This window comes from Lepus europaeus, chromosome 13 (genome assembly GCF_033115175.1).
Source record: "Lepus europaeus isolate LE1 chromosome 13, mLepTim1.pri, whole genome shotgun sequence".
Lineage (NCBI taxonomy): Eukaryota > Metazoa > Chordata > Mammalia > Lagomorpha > Leporidae > Lepus > Lepus europaeus.
This window is the reverse complement of record NC_084839.1, coordinates 35505823-35520418: the sequence shown is the minus strand read 5'-3', so window position 1 is coordinate 35520418 and position 14596 is coordinate 35505823. Positions and strand designations below refer to the sequence as shown.

The 14596-nt window shown below is 47.1% G+C and overlaps 1 protein-coding gene across 1 annotated transcript; it reads right to left on the bottom strand.

The window, feature by feature from the left end:
• Positions 1–13529: 13529 nt before the first annotated feature.
• Positions 13530–14089, bottom strand: LOC133773046 (calmodulin-binding transcription activator 1-like). Its single transcript, XM_062210184.1, has one exon. The coding sequence runs from the start codon at positions 14018–14020 to the stop codon at positions 13778–13780; it is 243 nt and encodes an 80-aa protein (XP_062066168.1). The 5' UTR covers positions 14021–14089; the 3' UTR covers positions 13530–13777.
• Positions 14090–14596: the final 507 nt, after the last annotated feature.

Below are 14596 nucleotides of genomic sequence, written 5' to 3'. Positions count from 1 at the left end.
CCACTACCTTCCAAGGTGCATTAGCAGAGAGCTGGATTGGAAATGGAGCAGCAGGAATTGGAACCGGTACCCTTATAGGATGCCAGCACTGTAGACAGCAGCTTAACATGTTATGCCACAATGCCAGCCCCTGCCTTTTTTAAAAATAAAAATTTTTCAATAAAAGAAGGAAGAAAAAGGACTTCATTAGAAAAATGGTCCTTTGAAAGAAAATCCTAGGATTTTTAAAAATTGTGTTATTTATTTGAAAGAGAGAGAGAGAGAGAGATGCCTCTAACAGCTACAGCTGGGCCAAGATGAAGCCAGGACCCTGGAATTCCACCTCAGTCTTCCATGTGGGTAGCAGGAACGCAACCACGTGAGCCATCACCTGCTACCTCCCAGACCAAATAGCAGGAAGCAGGGTTAGAAGCAAAGTAACAGGATATGAGCATCCCAAGTGGCAGCTTAACCCACTGCCACACCAAGCCAATCCTTCTAGAATTTTTTTTTAAGATTTATTTATTTGAAAGAGACGGAGAGAGGAGAGGCAGAGAGAGAGAGAGAGAGAGATCTTCCATCCGCCGGTTCACTCCCCAATTGGCGACAATGGCTGGAGCTGTGCCGATCTGAAGCCAGGAGTTTCCTCCAGGTCTCCCACGTGGGTTCAGGGGCCTAAGGACTTGGGCCATCTTATACTGCTTTCCCAGGCCATAGCAGAGAGCTGGATCGGAAGTGGAGCAGCAAGGACTCAAACTGGCACCTATATGGGATGCTGGCACTGCAGGTGGTGGCTTTACCTGCTACACCACAGCGCCGGCCCCCTGGAATTCTTTTTAATGCAGTAGTTGCTGTATTTTCCCCAAAGAAGTATGAAATCTCATCCTGCTCAACTGCTCATCTCTTCTGTGTGGTGGCTTTTGCATTCTAACATGAAAAGGCTCTATCTTCCAGCAAACAAACATGTCAAGTTATGCTTTTTACACTGAGTTAGTTTATTGACACTCTTTGAAATGTTCGCTTGCTGTATAGCAAACACTATGAGGTATGGGCAGAAACAGAAAAAAGCTAACTGGAATATGTAGCCACCAAGTGCAATCCACTTAATGGAATTAACCAGAATTAATTCTGTGAAGAGTACACCAGAAAGCTTAAAGAAAGCGCCAACTTGAGCATCTTACAGGGAGTCTGGCCATGACTCCAAGCGAATTCCAGGCTGCAGTGACCAGAGATGGAAGAGTTGGCTGGGGGAAGTATCAGTACATTTTGAAGAAAATGCATTTGAGGTGTGGGCGTCAGCAAGACAAGTTTGATGTTATGTTTGTTAGGCCGGGGTGATCCGCTCTAGGAAATGCTCCCCCAGAGGGAAATTCAGAGATCTGGATGGAGTCGCGGGCCCTCGTTCACACTGTGTCGCAGGAGCAATCCATGGGCCTGCGGCAGTGAGGAGGTGCTGGAGTGACCAGGAAATTCTTTCTCAGCCGTGAGAATCACTCGAAGAGGACTAGTATCCCCTGGGAGGGCCAGCCTGCGCTCGCTGCCGTCTCCCTGCCGTACTTTTTCCTCCGGCATTGATCAGCCCCTGAGGAACAGCTGAGCACTGTCCATCTCCTCTGTGGGAACAGCAGCTCCACACGGGCAGAGGTGGGGCTTGTTTTCCAAACTCTTGTTCACACAACAGGGCCTGGCAGTGGGTGATTGGCCAGTTTGTTGAAGAAGTGAGTGAAAGAGGGAGGTGCCAGTGTTTACCTCTTATGGAGGCAGGGGTCAGAGGGTTCAGGAGAGCCCTCCGGGTGCACCTCCACACTGGCACCACCCCGCTGGGAGACAAGCAATGTGATGCAGCCCTCGTCCCCAGAACACGCAGGAAGACATCCTAGGCCACGGCACGTAAGTACTGTGTCTCAGAGACTCCCTCTGCCCTGCTCTGTGCTCTGTTCCCCTACTCCTGCCCTCCAGCTTCCAACAGGTGCGTCCTGCAGCACCATCCCTGAGCCAGCATCGAGGCGAGGGCAGGGGCTCGCGTGCCCGTGGGGCACTGAAGCAACTGCCGCCCAGAGTGCCAGTGGACAAACGCTGCTCCCCTTCAGATATGGTGAGCAGGCAGATCTGGCTCACATGTCCAGAGGACCCTCAGGAGGGTCTGTGGGGCTAAGTGTGTCCCCCATTGAGGTGGACACACACACTTGTGACGCCCCCTCTGTCCACCGTGCCCTCTCCCCAGGATGATGGTTCCCAACCGCACAAGCTTTGTCTCCACCTCTGCCATCGGTTACAGCACAGTCCCTCCCTCCATCCTGTGGACTCCCTCTAGGTCAGGATCCCAGGATACAGGGAAACTCCCGGATTGCATAGCATGCCTGGGGCTCGGGCAGTGGTGCAACTTGTAACTGGTCTTTATAGCTGCCCCTGAGGCTCTAAAAGCATTGTGGTGCAGCCATTGTCACTGGCTGAGACACCTGCATCCCATATTGAAGTGCTTGGGTTCAAGTCCTGCCAGTGCTTCTGATCCAGCTCCCTCTAATGCACACCCTGGAAGGCAGCAGATCCTGGCTCCAGTACTTGGGCCCCTGCCACTCATGTAGGAGACCCAGATGGAGTTCCAGGCTCCTGGCTTCAGCCCAGACCAGCCCTGGCTGTTGCAAGTATTTGGGAAGTGGACAGATCTCTGAATCTATGTAACTCCATCTTTCAAATAAATAAAAATAATTTTAAAAAACAATAATAATATATTGGGGCCGGCATTGTGGCATAACAGGTTAAGCCACCACCTACAATGCCAGAATCCCATGTGGGAGCTGGTTCAAGTGTCGGCTGCTCCGCTTCTGATCCAGCTGCCTGCTAGCTCACTTGAGAAAGCAAGGGAAGATAGCCCATGTGCTTGGGCCCCTGTACCCATGTGGGGGCCCTGGATGAGGCTTCTGGTTCCTGGCTTCAGTCTGGCCCAGGCTTGGATGCTGGAGCCATTTAGGAAGTGAACCAGTGGATGGAAGATATCTCTTTCCCTCTCTCTGTAACTCTCCCTTAAAAAAAATTAATCTTTAATAACAACAATAATAATAATCTAGACTGCAGAGGCTCCCCTGGCCCATAGATCAAAGTGCGTTTTAATTATCATAGAATTTCCAGGGAAGGTCTTTTTAAAATGTTTAACCAGGGCCTGCATTGTGGCACAGTGTTGTTAGGCTGCTGCTTGCAATGCTGGCCTCCCATATTAAAGTGCTGATTTGATTCTCAGCTGCTCTCTACTAATGCACCTGAAAGGTAGCAAATGATGGTGCATGTACTTGGGCCCCTGCCACCCACGTGGGAGAGCCTGATGGAGTTTCAGGCTCTTGGCTTCAACCTGTACAAGCCCTGGCTGTTGCCATCATTTAGGGAGTGAACCAGCAGATGAAAGATCTCTGTCCCTGTCTGTCTCTGTCACTCTATCTTTTTTTAAAAAAAAAATAAGTCTTAAAAAAAAAAACAGTTTAACCAATACTAGTGCTGGATGCCGACTTGGTGGGAGATTGTCCAAATCCCACTGATACGGGTTATTTCGGTATGAAGATAACAGTATAGTCTGGTTCCGGCAGGTGCACCGGGAATACATATAGGACCTGATTATGGATTATCCAATTTACTATTCACTCAGGCACTATTGTCACCGCATTTCAAGGATGAGGAAACAGGCAGAGGTGCTCTGCTCCAGGTTCACACAGCTACCACTTGCGTACCCGTATGGGAGTGGCTCGGCCCCCAAGCCTGGCCCGCGAGGTAAGAACCAGGAAGTATTTTATAAACGAGGAGAAGGGGCACTGAGAGGAGTAACTTGGTGCAGGCCCACACAGCCGGCCAGGAAGTCCAGAGCGTCCATGTGAAGCCAGATGATCTGGAACCTGCAGCCTTGACTAGTACACAGTTGTGCCCTCCAACCAGGATTGGCAGGCACGTGTGGCTCTTTACATTGCAATTAATTGAAATGAAACAAAATCAAAAATCTTATCCCATTTAGAAAACAAAACCTGGGGCCAGGATTGTGGCATAGCAGCTTAATCCTCCGCCTACAACACTGGCATCCCATATGAGTGCTGGTTCAAGTCCCAGCAGCTCTGCTTCCAGCTCCCTGCTGATGGACCTGGGAAAGCAGTGGAAGATGGATCAAGTACTTGAGTCTCTGCCACCCTCATGGGAGACCCGGATGCCAGGCTTTGGTGTGGCCCAGCCCTGGCTGTTTTGGCCATTTGGGGAGTGAACCAACAGGCAGAAAATCTCTCTCCCTCTCTCTTTCTCTCTGCTACTCTGCTTTTCAAATAAATCTTTTTTAAAAGATGTATTTATTTATTTGAAGGGAAGAGTTACAGAGAGGCAGAATCAGAGAGCGAAGTCTTCCATCTGCTGGTTCACTCCCCAAAAGGCTGCAATGGCCAGAGCTGTGCCGATCCAAAGCCAGGAGCCAGGAGCTTCCTCCAGGTCTCCTACGTGGGTGCAGGGGCCCAAGCTCTCTGGCCACCTTGTACTGCTTTCCCAGGCCATAGCAGAGAGCTGGATTGGAACTAGAGCAGCCAGGACTCTAATCGGCACCCATATGGGATGCCAGCACTGCAGGCAGCGGCTTTACCCACTATGCCACAGCACCGGCCCCATAAATAAATCTTTAAAAAAGTAAAGAAGTCCCTCATAGAAATTGACTCCATCAAATACTCTACCTAAATTAGGGATCTTAGCCAAGAGTTCGCTTTAAGAGATCCATTGGAAGCCCCCTCTTCCTCTTCTAAATGCAGTTTCCAAATGAATGCCAGGGCTGCTGCTGCCCCAGACTCCAGAGAGCCCTTTGGTGCCAGCACCTTGACAGCGCACAGTACTTCCAACCTGGAACAAACGGGCTCTCCCCTTGTCCTGCGACGCACCTGCTTGCTTTTCCCTTCATGTCGAGCCCTTATGACTTGAAGATCAGCAAGACCATAATGAATTCTGCCCCAGTGGCTGACTGGCCTGGAAAAGCTAAAAATCCCATTCCTCATTCTGCCTTTCCTGTTTCGCATTCAGAGATTCTTCTGGATTCCACAAGAATCCCAGAAAGAAAAGAAGGGAGATCAAACACCAGTTGGGATCTGTGAATCTATTTAAAGGCCCAGCTCTTTCGAGAGCTGTCTGTCATCCACATGTTGAGGACATGAAAGTGTGGGCCCAGGGGAGCGGGCCTGTGCAACTCGGCAGCATTAGGTTTGTCTTCAGGGATTGGGAGTAGAGGGGCGCCACAAGGAACGAAGAAATGGAAGTGGAAATATGTGGATGGAAAAGCGTGTCAGCTCTGAAAATTTACCAGCACCAGCCCTGGCCAGCTTTTCTCTCAAAGAAACCCATCACAACAGGAGGAAAACAGAAACATCGTGGCTGACTTCCAGAGCCAACTCTGTCACCAGCTGCACCGTGCGTGCTCTCATCCCTCGTCAGCCCCTCGTCTGTAATAAGGAATCGTCAGGCTGGATGGGTATAAGGATCCTCCCAGCTGCTTTGTGAAATGACATAGATAGCTCTCATCTCTGATATCCTGTTCCCAGGTCCTCCTCCACTCTCCTTTCCTCAGGGTTGTTGCCGGTTGAAGAGGAGGGGATGGAGAGAACGCCCGGCCGGGGAGCATGCCCCACCCACTTCCCACGGAAGACACTGGTCCTGCATCGGTCCACCTCTCTCACGCTGAGCTCCCCACTCTCCATCCTGTCAGCTGCACACTGCCGGCTCCACGGTGGCAAACGCAAAATCCCAGGGGTGCGGGCACTTTGCAAGAAGCATCTCGGCTTTCATTTTTTAAGTAAAGATATATAAGAGGGATAAGATTTTTTATTTCATTCAACATTTTATCTTGCTGCTACTGTTCTCGTTTGCCTCTGAAAGCACTTTCAACTCCCTGTTGCCGTAGATAATGGCATAGCATGAACACGGAGCTGGCCGCTGCTCGAAAGAGGAAGAGTTCCTTACTTGGCAAATTTATTTGATCAATAAAACTGACAAAGACAAATACGCATGCCAGAGAGAATAGCCATTAAACACAAGGGAAACTGAAACTTCAGTTTTCAAATTGCCCGATTCCTAGGGATTAAAGTAGACCTTTGGCCAGGATCCCAGGAAGGCTCCATCTAGCGACACTGTGTGATTTTTCCCGCACACTCTCAATGTGTAAAAGTCCCAGAACATTATTTACAGTATTCTGGATTTTAATGTCAAATTGCTGGCCGTTTTCTTTTTTTAAAGATTTATTTTATTTATTTGAAGGGAAGAGTTAAATAGAAATAGAAGGAGAGAGAGAGAGAAAGAGAGAGATCTTCCATCAGCTGGTTCATTCCCTAAACAATCACAACAGCCGGAGTTGGGCCAAGCCAAAGCCAGGAGCTTCATCCAGGTCTCCCAAGTGGGTCCAGGGGCCCAAACACTTAGGCTACCCTCTGCTGCTTTCCCAGGCGCTTTAGCAGGGAGCTAGATCGGAAGTGGAGCAGCCGGGACTCCAACAGTTGTCCATATGGGATGCTAGTGTTGCAGGCAGTGGCTTAACCCTGTACACAACACCAGCCCCAAGGCCACTCCATTTCACCCAATTTGACACAGTAGTTTGTTTCTTTTCAATTCGTAGAATTTTTTTAAGATCTATTTATTTATGTATTTGAGAGGTAGAGTTACAGACAGTGAGAGGGAGAGACAGAGAGAGAGGACTTCCTTTCATTGGTTCACTTTCCAAATGGCCGCAACGTCTGGAGCTGCACCAATCTGAAGCCAGGAGCTAGGTGCTTCTTTCTGGTCTCCCATGCAGGTGCAAGAGCCCAAGCACTTGGGCTATCTTCTACTGCTTTCCCAGGCCATAGCAGAGAGCTGGACCGGAAGAGGAGCAGCTGGGACTAGAATCAGCGCCCATATGGGATGCTGGCACCACAGGCGGAGGATTAACCTAATGCGCCCTGGCACTAGCCCCTCAATTTGCAGAATTTCTAAACCACTAAGGGGACAGTTATGACCAATGCAGTTTACTACATTAGGGAATCTGACAAACCTCAGAAGAAATACTTGATAATTGTAGAAATCTCAAGACTTCTGTAATAAAAAGGAAAAATAGCTTAAATTAGTATTTTTTAAAGATTATTTTATTTGATAGGCAGAGCTTCAGAGAGAGAGAGAGCGCTCTTCCATCTGCTGGTTCACTTCTCAAATGGCCGCAAAGGCCAGAGCTGGGCTAATCCAAGGCCAGGAGCCAGGAGCTTCTTCTGAGTCTCCCACATATGTAGGGGCCCAAGGACATGGGCCATCCTTTGCTGCTTTCCCAGGTGCATTAGCAGGGAGCTGGATTGGAAGTGGAACAGCCATATGGAAAGACGGCAGCTTTACCCATTGTGCCATGGCAGTTGTCCCTAAATCAGTATTTTAACTATAAAACATCTGTCTTGCTGAAATGAAAATCATTAAACATTATGGAGGCAAATTATGTTTTTAAAATTTTTTTTAAATCCATTTCATTAACTTATATAAATATATGTTTACGCCGGTGCCGCGGCTCACTAGGCTAATCCTCCACCTGCGGCGCTGGCACACCGGGTTCTAGTCCCGGTCGGGGCGCCGGATTCTGTCCCGGTTGCCCCTCTTCCAGGCCAGCTCTCTGCTCTGGCCCGGGAGTGCAGTGGAGGATGGCCCAAGTCCTTGGGCCCTGCGCCCGCATAGGAGACCAGGAGGAAGCACCTGGCTCCTGCCTTCGGATCAGCGCGGTGCGCCGGCTGCAATGCACTGGCTGCGGCGGCCATTGGAGGGTGAACCAATGGTAAGGGAAGACATTTCTCTCTGTCTCTCTCTCTCACTGTCCACTCTGCCTGTCAAATAAATAAATAAATAAATATATGTTTACATATATGTACTGTGTTTATGTTTTAAAGATTTATGTATGTATTTATTTGAAAGGTAGAGAGGCAGAGAGAGAGAAAGAATGATCCTCCATTTGATGGTTCACTCCCCAAATGCCTGCAACAGCCAGAGCTAGGCCAGGCTGAAGCCAGGAGTCTGGAACTCCATCCTGATCTCCACCATGGGTGGCAGAGACCCACGTACTTACGCCATCCTCTGTCACCTTCCCAGGCACATTGTCAGGAAGCTGGGTCAGAGGCAAAGGAGCCGGGACTCATACTAGAACTCTGATATGGGATAGGAGCATCCCAAGTGGTGGCTAACCTGCTGTGCCACAACACCTGCCCTATTTATTTGACAAATAAAGACACATGTTATCAAGTACAGCATGTTTAAATATGTATATCTCAAAACTATAGATTAGGCTCTTTTATATGTGCATTGCCTCACACAAATCATTTTTTTGTGTGTAGTGAGAACTCTTATGATCTATTGTATTAGCAATTTTAAGAACATAACACATTTTTATCAACTACAGTCACCATGTTGTACAATAAATCCCTAGAACTTGCTCCTCTATCTAACTAACATTTTGTATGCTCTGAACAATATCTCCCCAACATATAGGGACTAATACATTTTCTCTGGTGGCCTCTGAATTCTTGATGGATTAAATGGCCCAAGAGAGCTAAATTAGATTAAGCCTTGATCAGATGCCAGGCATGATACTGGATGCGTTATGTATGCTCTCTCCTGTACTGTCCTAGACAACATAGGAGGTAGATGCTGTAATCTACATTTCACAAATTCCAGGTTCAGGCTCGGCATTGTGGCATAGTGGGTTAAGCCACCACCTGCAAGGCTAGCATCCCATATAGGCACCAGTTCGTGTCCCAGCAGCTCCACTTCTGATCCAGCTCCCTGCTAATGTGCCTGGGAAAGCAGTGGAGGATGACCCAAGTCCTTGGGCCCCTGCACCCCCATGGGACATCCAGATGATGCTTCTGGTTCCTGGCTTTGGCTTGGCTCAACCCTGGCCATTGTGGCCATTTGGGAAATGAACCAGTGGATATAAGATCTCTCTCTCTCTCTCTCTCTCTCTCTCTCTCTGTAACTCTGCCTTTCAAATAAAAAAATTGTAAAAAAATTCATGGGAAAAATGTATTTTAAAAAAAAGAAATCTCAGGTTCACAGAGATAGCCAGAAAATTGCTACAGAATCTGATGAGGGAGGAACATAGATAGTATCCCAAAGAGCTGATAAATAATACAGACAAAAGGGTTGGAGAGCATTGGCTATGCTTCCAGGTGGGAATTTAGCTCAGTGTGGTGTGGTGATATTCCTGTAGTGGTAACCTAATGGACTTATCCTATTTTTTGGCATTTAGGTTTTCTGTCTCTCCTGATCAAAGTTATAATTTATAATTTTTTTTTGTAAAAGACTTTTGAGCCTTATATAAGTATAAAAAAGTCCACAGCATATTTTCTATAGCCCTCACCTCCTTTGCTTATCAATATGTTTGTTTACCAATACTTTCCACTCCCACTCTACTCTCACTCCCACCCATGCAAATCAAGTAGACCATTACCTTACCTAATTACCCTAAATAGCAGAGACTGGGACACGGCTAAGTTATCAATGCTTCACAGAACTAAGAAATCCTAAATCTGTGACAGTGAGGGATCAGAGGGCGGCTCACAGGATGATGGAAAGCAGTGATGTGTTGCTATGCTGGCCAGGCACTGCTTCAGGTTGGTCCCAGACAGGGTGTGTGAAAGCCATGACTCAGAACTGTCAATCAGGAGAAAGTTCTCTACTGGATTATTCTAGCTAGCCCAGTCTCTCATTGGCCTATTTACCCCATGAGTTGTCAACTTCCCTGTATTTTTGGATTGCAACACTTGACCCATTTGGAAATCACTGGATACGTGGTTTCATCCAGTTCAGACTTGGTTGAATGAGCCAAAGGCTTGAGGCATAATAAACTACACCAAGCACAAGAACCTGTGAGCCCACAGAGTCTGCAGCTGTCATGTCAGCTGGGGTGAGCATCTGTCCAAGGTCAAGGTGAGGCTGAGAGAATCTCAAGAAATGCTCAGGATATGTCGGATGCAACCATACTCTCATATCTCAGCCCTCCTGTTCTAGAATCTACCACAGAACCTGTAGTGTTTTCTTTTGTGTTTGTTTCTTTCAGCCCTATAAGTGTCTGAAAGTACCTTGAATTTTCTGTTTGTGGGTCTTAGCACCCCATCTTGTACATGAAAGTATTGAAAGAATGTTTATAAGATAAAGCAATGAGGGTACATATCATTGTTTCAGAGTTCCAATCCCCAAAATAAGGTATCTAAATTCTTAAGATATTCTATCCACATGAGAAATTCACAGCTAAAACAATAGCCAGAATCTCTACAAATGCTCTGATAATGAAAGTATATTAAAAACTCATACATGGTTTTTGAAGTCAAACTAAGCTTAGAGATTCTTAAGCTATGCAAAGGAACTAAAAAGAGCTTCTCTGGCACAGTGTGCCAAAAATATTATCTGCTTTCTTTCAATTACATTACAAAAGATTTTAAGTTTGATAGCAATGATAATGACCAGCAGGTGTTTTAAAACTCATTCATTACTTTTTTTTTGACAGGCAGAGTGGACAGTGAGAGAGACAGAGAGAAAGGTCTTCATTACCATTGGTTCACCCTCCAATGGCCGCCGTGGCCAGTGCACCGCGCCGATCTGAAGCCAGGAGCCAGGTGCTTCTTCCTGGTCTCCCATGGGGTGCAGGGCCCAAGCACTTGGGCCATCCTCCACTGCACTCCCGGGCCAGAGCAGAGAGCTGGACTGGAAGAGGGGCAACCGGGACAGAATCCGGCACCCCAACCGGGACTAGAACCCGGTGTGCTGGCGCCGCAAGGTGGAGGATTAGCCTAGTGAGCCGCAGCACCGGCCTCATTACTTTTTTTTAAAAAGATATACTTATTTATTCGAAAGTCAGAGTTACACAGAGAGAGGAGAGGCAGAGAGAGAGAAAGAGGTCTTCTATCCGATGGTTCACTCCTCAATTGGCCTCAACGGCCGGAGCTGCGCCGATCCGAAACCAGGAGCCAGGAGTTTCTTCTGGGTCTCCCACATGGGTGCAGGGGCCCAAGGACTTAGGCCATCCTCCACTGCCCTCCTGCACCACAGCAGAGAGCTGGAAATGGAGCAGCCGGGACTCGAACCGGCATCCATGTGGGATGCCGGCACTACAGGAGGCAACTTTACCCGCTATGCCACAGCGCTGGCCCCAGATGAGCCTTTTTAAAAAAGGAAATGAAATAAACCAAGGTAAATCACCTTCCCGGAGGTACAAAGGTATAGAATTGGGCTAAGTTTCATTCGATGTTTATTAATTAGTATCTTTTTTACAAAAACACATTACTGACGAGCAGATCAAAATGAATCCAGGAGCCAGTGATGTAGCACCAAAGGTTAAGCCTCCATCTGTGGCACCGACACCCCACGTGGACTCTAGTTGGAGTCCTGGCTGCTCTACTTCCTATCCATCTCCCTGCTGAAAAAAACCAGTGGCAGATGGCCCCTGCACCCACGTGGGAGACCCTGAAGAAGCTCCTGGTTCTTGGCTTTGGCCTGGCCCAGCCCCAACTGTTGCAGTCATTCGGGAAGTAAACCAGCAGATGGAAGATGTCTCTCTTTCTTTGCCTCTCCTCTCTCTCTCTCTCTCTCTCTCTCTCTCTCTCTCTCTCTCTCTCTGTAACTCTGCCTTTGAGAGAGAAAGGAAAAAAGAAATGAAAAAGGAAAGAGAATCCAATACATTATATTATACTTCTGTTACATAACACCTCAGTAAGAATCCATAAAACACTATATTAAAATAATCATGGGAACTGTTATTAATTTAGAAAGGGGTAATGAAAAGGCTGGAAAAATTACTTAAAGGGTCTGGTTTAAGGGGACACTTATCACAATTGAATAAATGAAGAATATAAAACAGTTCGGAAAGAGATACTGCTCCACACATAACTCATGACATCACATGAAGTATGAACATCTGAGTTCAGGGGCAGTTGTTTGGTCAAGCAAAACCAAGACGCTATCTGGGGTGCCAGCATCTCATAGCAGAGTGTCTGAGTCTGAGTCTCTGCTCCACTCCTGATTCCAGCATCCTGCTGGCATGCACCCTGGGAAAAGTCAAGGAGAAGAGTGACTGCCACCCACATGGGACACCCAGATTGAATTCCTGGGTCCTGGTTTCGGCCTGACTCAGCCGTGGCCATTGACATGTGAGAGAGTAACAGAACAGAGAGATTTAAAATTGGTAAGCATCAGTTGTCTATAATCATGTCTCTTGCTCTGGGACATTTTCAATTTTCATTCCATTTTTACAACCTGATATTTGTGATTTCTCTAATGCCAGTCTTAATTAATTAATTAATTACATGACTACATAGAAACCCTATGTCCTTAGTGAAATGGCCAGACCCAAACTGTGACAAAGTGTCGGTCTCTTGTCACGGGTGTTTCATCATACTTGTAAAGGAAGTCGTCAGCATATTCCTGTTCTGGTTTTTTTTTTGTTTTTTGTTTTTTGTTTTTTTTTTAATTTTTGACAGGCAGAGTGGACAGAGAGAGAGAGACAGAGAGAAAGGTCTTCCTTTTGCCGTTGGTTCACCCTCTAATGGCCGCCGCGGTAGCGCGCTGCGGCCGGCGCACCGCGCTGATCCGATGGCAGGAGCCAGGTGCTTCTCCTGGTCTCCCATGGGGTGCAGGGCCCAAGGACTTGGGCCATCCTCCACTGCACTCCCTGGCCACAGCAGAGAGCTGGCCTGGAAGAGGGGCAACCGAGACAGGATCGGTGCCCCGACCGGGACTAGAACCCGGTGTGCCGGCGCCGCAAGGCGGAGGACTAGCCTAGTGAGCCGCGGCGCCGGCCAACATATTCCTGTTCTGTATGTGCAACACTTGTTTCTAACCAAAGAGATGGTGTTAAAGTTATCACGAAATGCAAACAGTGATATGACTCCTAGGATTTAAATCAGGGAATTTTTTTGTGAGATCACAACAAAATTCTAATTTTGAAGCTAAGGGAACCAAGGCCTTGAAAAAGTTAAGGGACCTATAGTGATGTTGAACAGATTAAGTGGGTAGTCAAACTCGTATTTATTTAATTATTTGTCTTTCCAGTATCGAATTTGATAATATCTCTCCAATATTTTATTTGATAATAGATTTGAGGCAGCTTTTATTTTTTATTTTTTTGAAGATTTATTTTTATCTTTTATTTGAAAGGCAGAGTGACAGAGAGAAATGGAGAGACAGAGAGATTTTCCATCTGCTGGTTCACTCCGCAAATGGCTGCAAGAGCTGGGGCAGGGGCCCAAGCACTTAGGCCATCTTTCGCTGTTTTCCCAGGCACATTAGCAGGGTGCTGGATCAGAAGTGGAGCAGCTAGGACTCAAACCCAGGCTCCACAATATAGGATGCCAGTGGCACAGGAAACTTAACCCGCTGTGTCACAATACCAGCTTCTGAGACCCTTTTATATGTAGTAATTATAAAATAGAATGGACCCGAATGCTACAGGGCCTTTTGGGTTCTTTCCTCTCTTGGAAGCCCCTCTCCATGCCGCTCCGACTGGAGGTCTTTGAGTCTAATAAATCCTTTTTTTTTTTTTTTTTAATTTTTAAAACTGAAATGAATTTTAATACAGAAAATGAAGACAGCATTTTGCAAATTTATCACTCAAAGGGGTATCTCTATTTGAGGAAATCAGCGTGTTACACTTTGAGAGATGAAATGTTACAGCTTGTACACCAAAATTAAAAAATGAAATTAAATTAAAAAATGAAATGGTTACCAAGGTAATGCAGGTCAGGGGATCAAAGGTGAAGGGTCACACATTATTAAAAAGAAATCCAAAAGGACGGCTGCATCATGATCTCTCATTAGTGTTCCAACGGTGCCTCTCTTTTGGTAAACTTGAACATTTCGGCAGACATTCAAGCAGCTTTTTCGGTAAAAAGATTTTTACATGACTACTATTGCTGTTCCCATGATCATCTTCTATAGGTGGCACGGTGTTGAGAACACAGTAGGTGCTAGTTCCGCAGAATACACTTTGGGAAACGCTCTTCCGGCTTGTTTTCGGCAGCCATTTCCCCTCCGCGCGCCACATCCTCCTCCTCCTCGCGACCGGGACCCCGAGCGCGCGCCTCGTACCGCCGCCGCCGCCGGCCCAGCCACCCCGCCGCCCTAATAAATCCTTTTAAATATCAAAAATAAATAAATAAAAATAAAATGGAAAACTAATTTCGAAAAGCAATGATGAAGAATTTGTTCAAAAATATATTGGTGATGATTGCACAATCTGTGTATATACCTAAAAGCAATTATATACTGGGGCCGGCGCTGTAGCTCAGTGGGTTAACACCCTGGCCTGAAGTGCCGGCATCCCATATGGGCTCCAGTTCGAAACCCGGCTGCTCCACTTCCTGTCCAGCTCTCTGCTGTGGCCTGGGAAAGCAGTAGAAGATGACCCAAGTCCTTGGGCCCCTGCATCCACTTGGGAGACCTGGAAGAAGCTCCCGGCTCCTGGCTCGGATCGGCGCAGCTCCGGCCGTGGCGGCAAACTGGGGAGTGAATCATCAGATGGAAGACCTCTCTGCCTCTACTTCTCTTTCTGTGTAACTCTGACTTTCAAGTGAAATAAATAAATCTTTTTAAAAAAGCAATTATATACTTTAAATGGGTG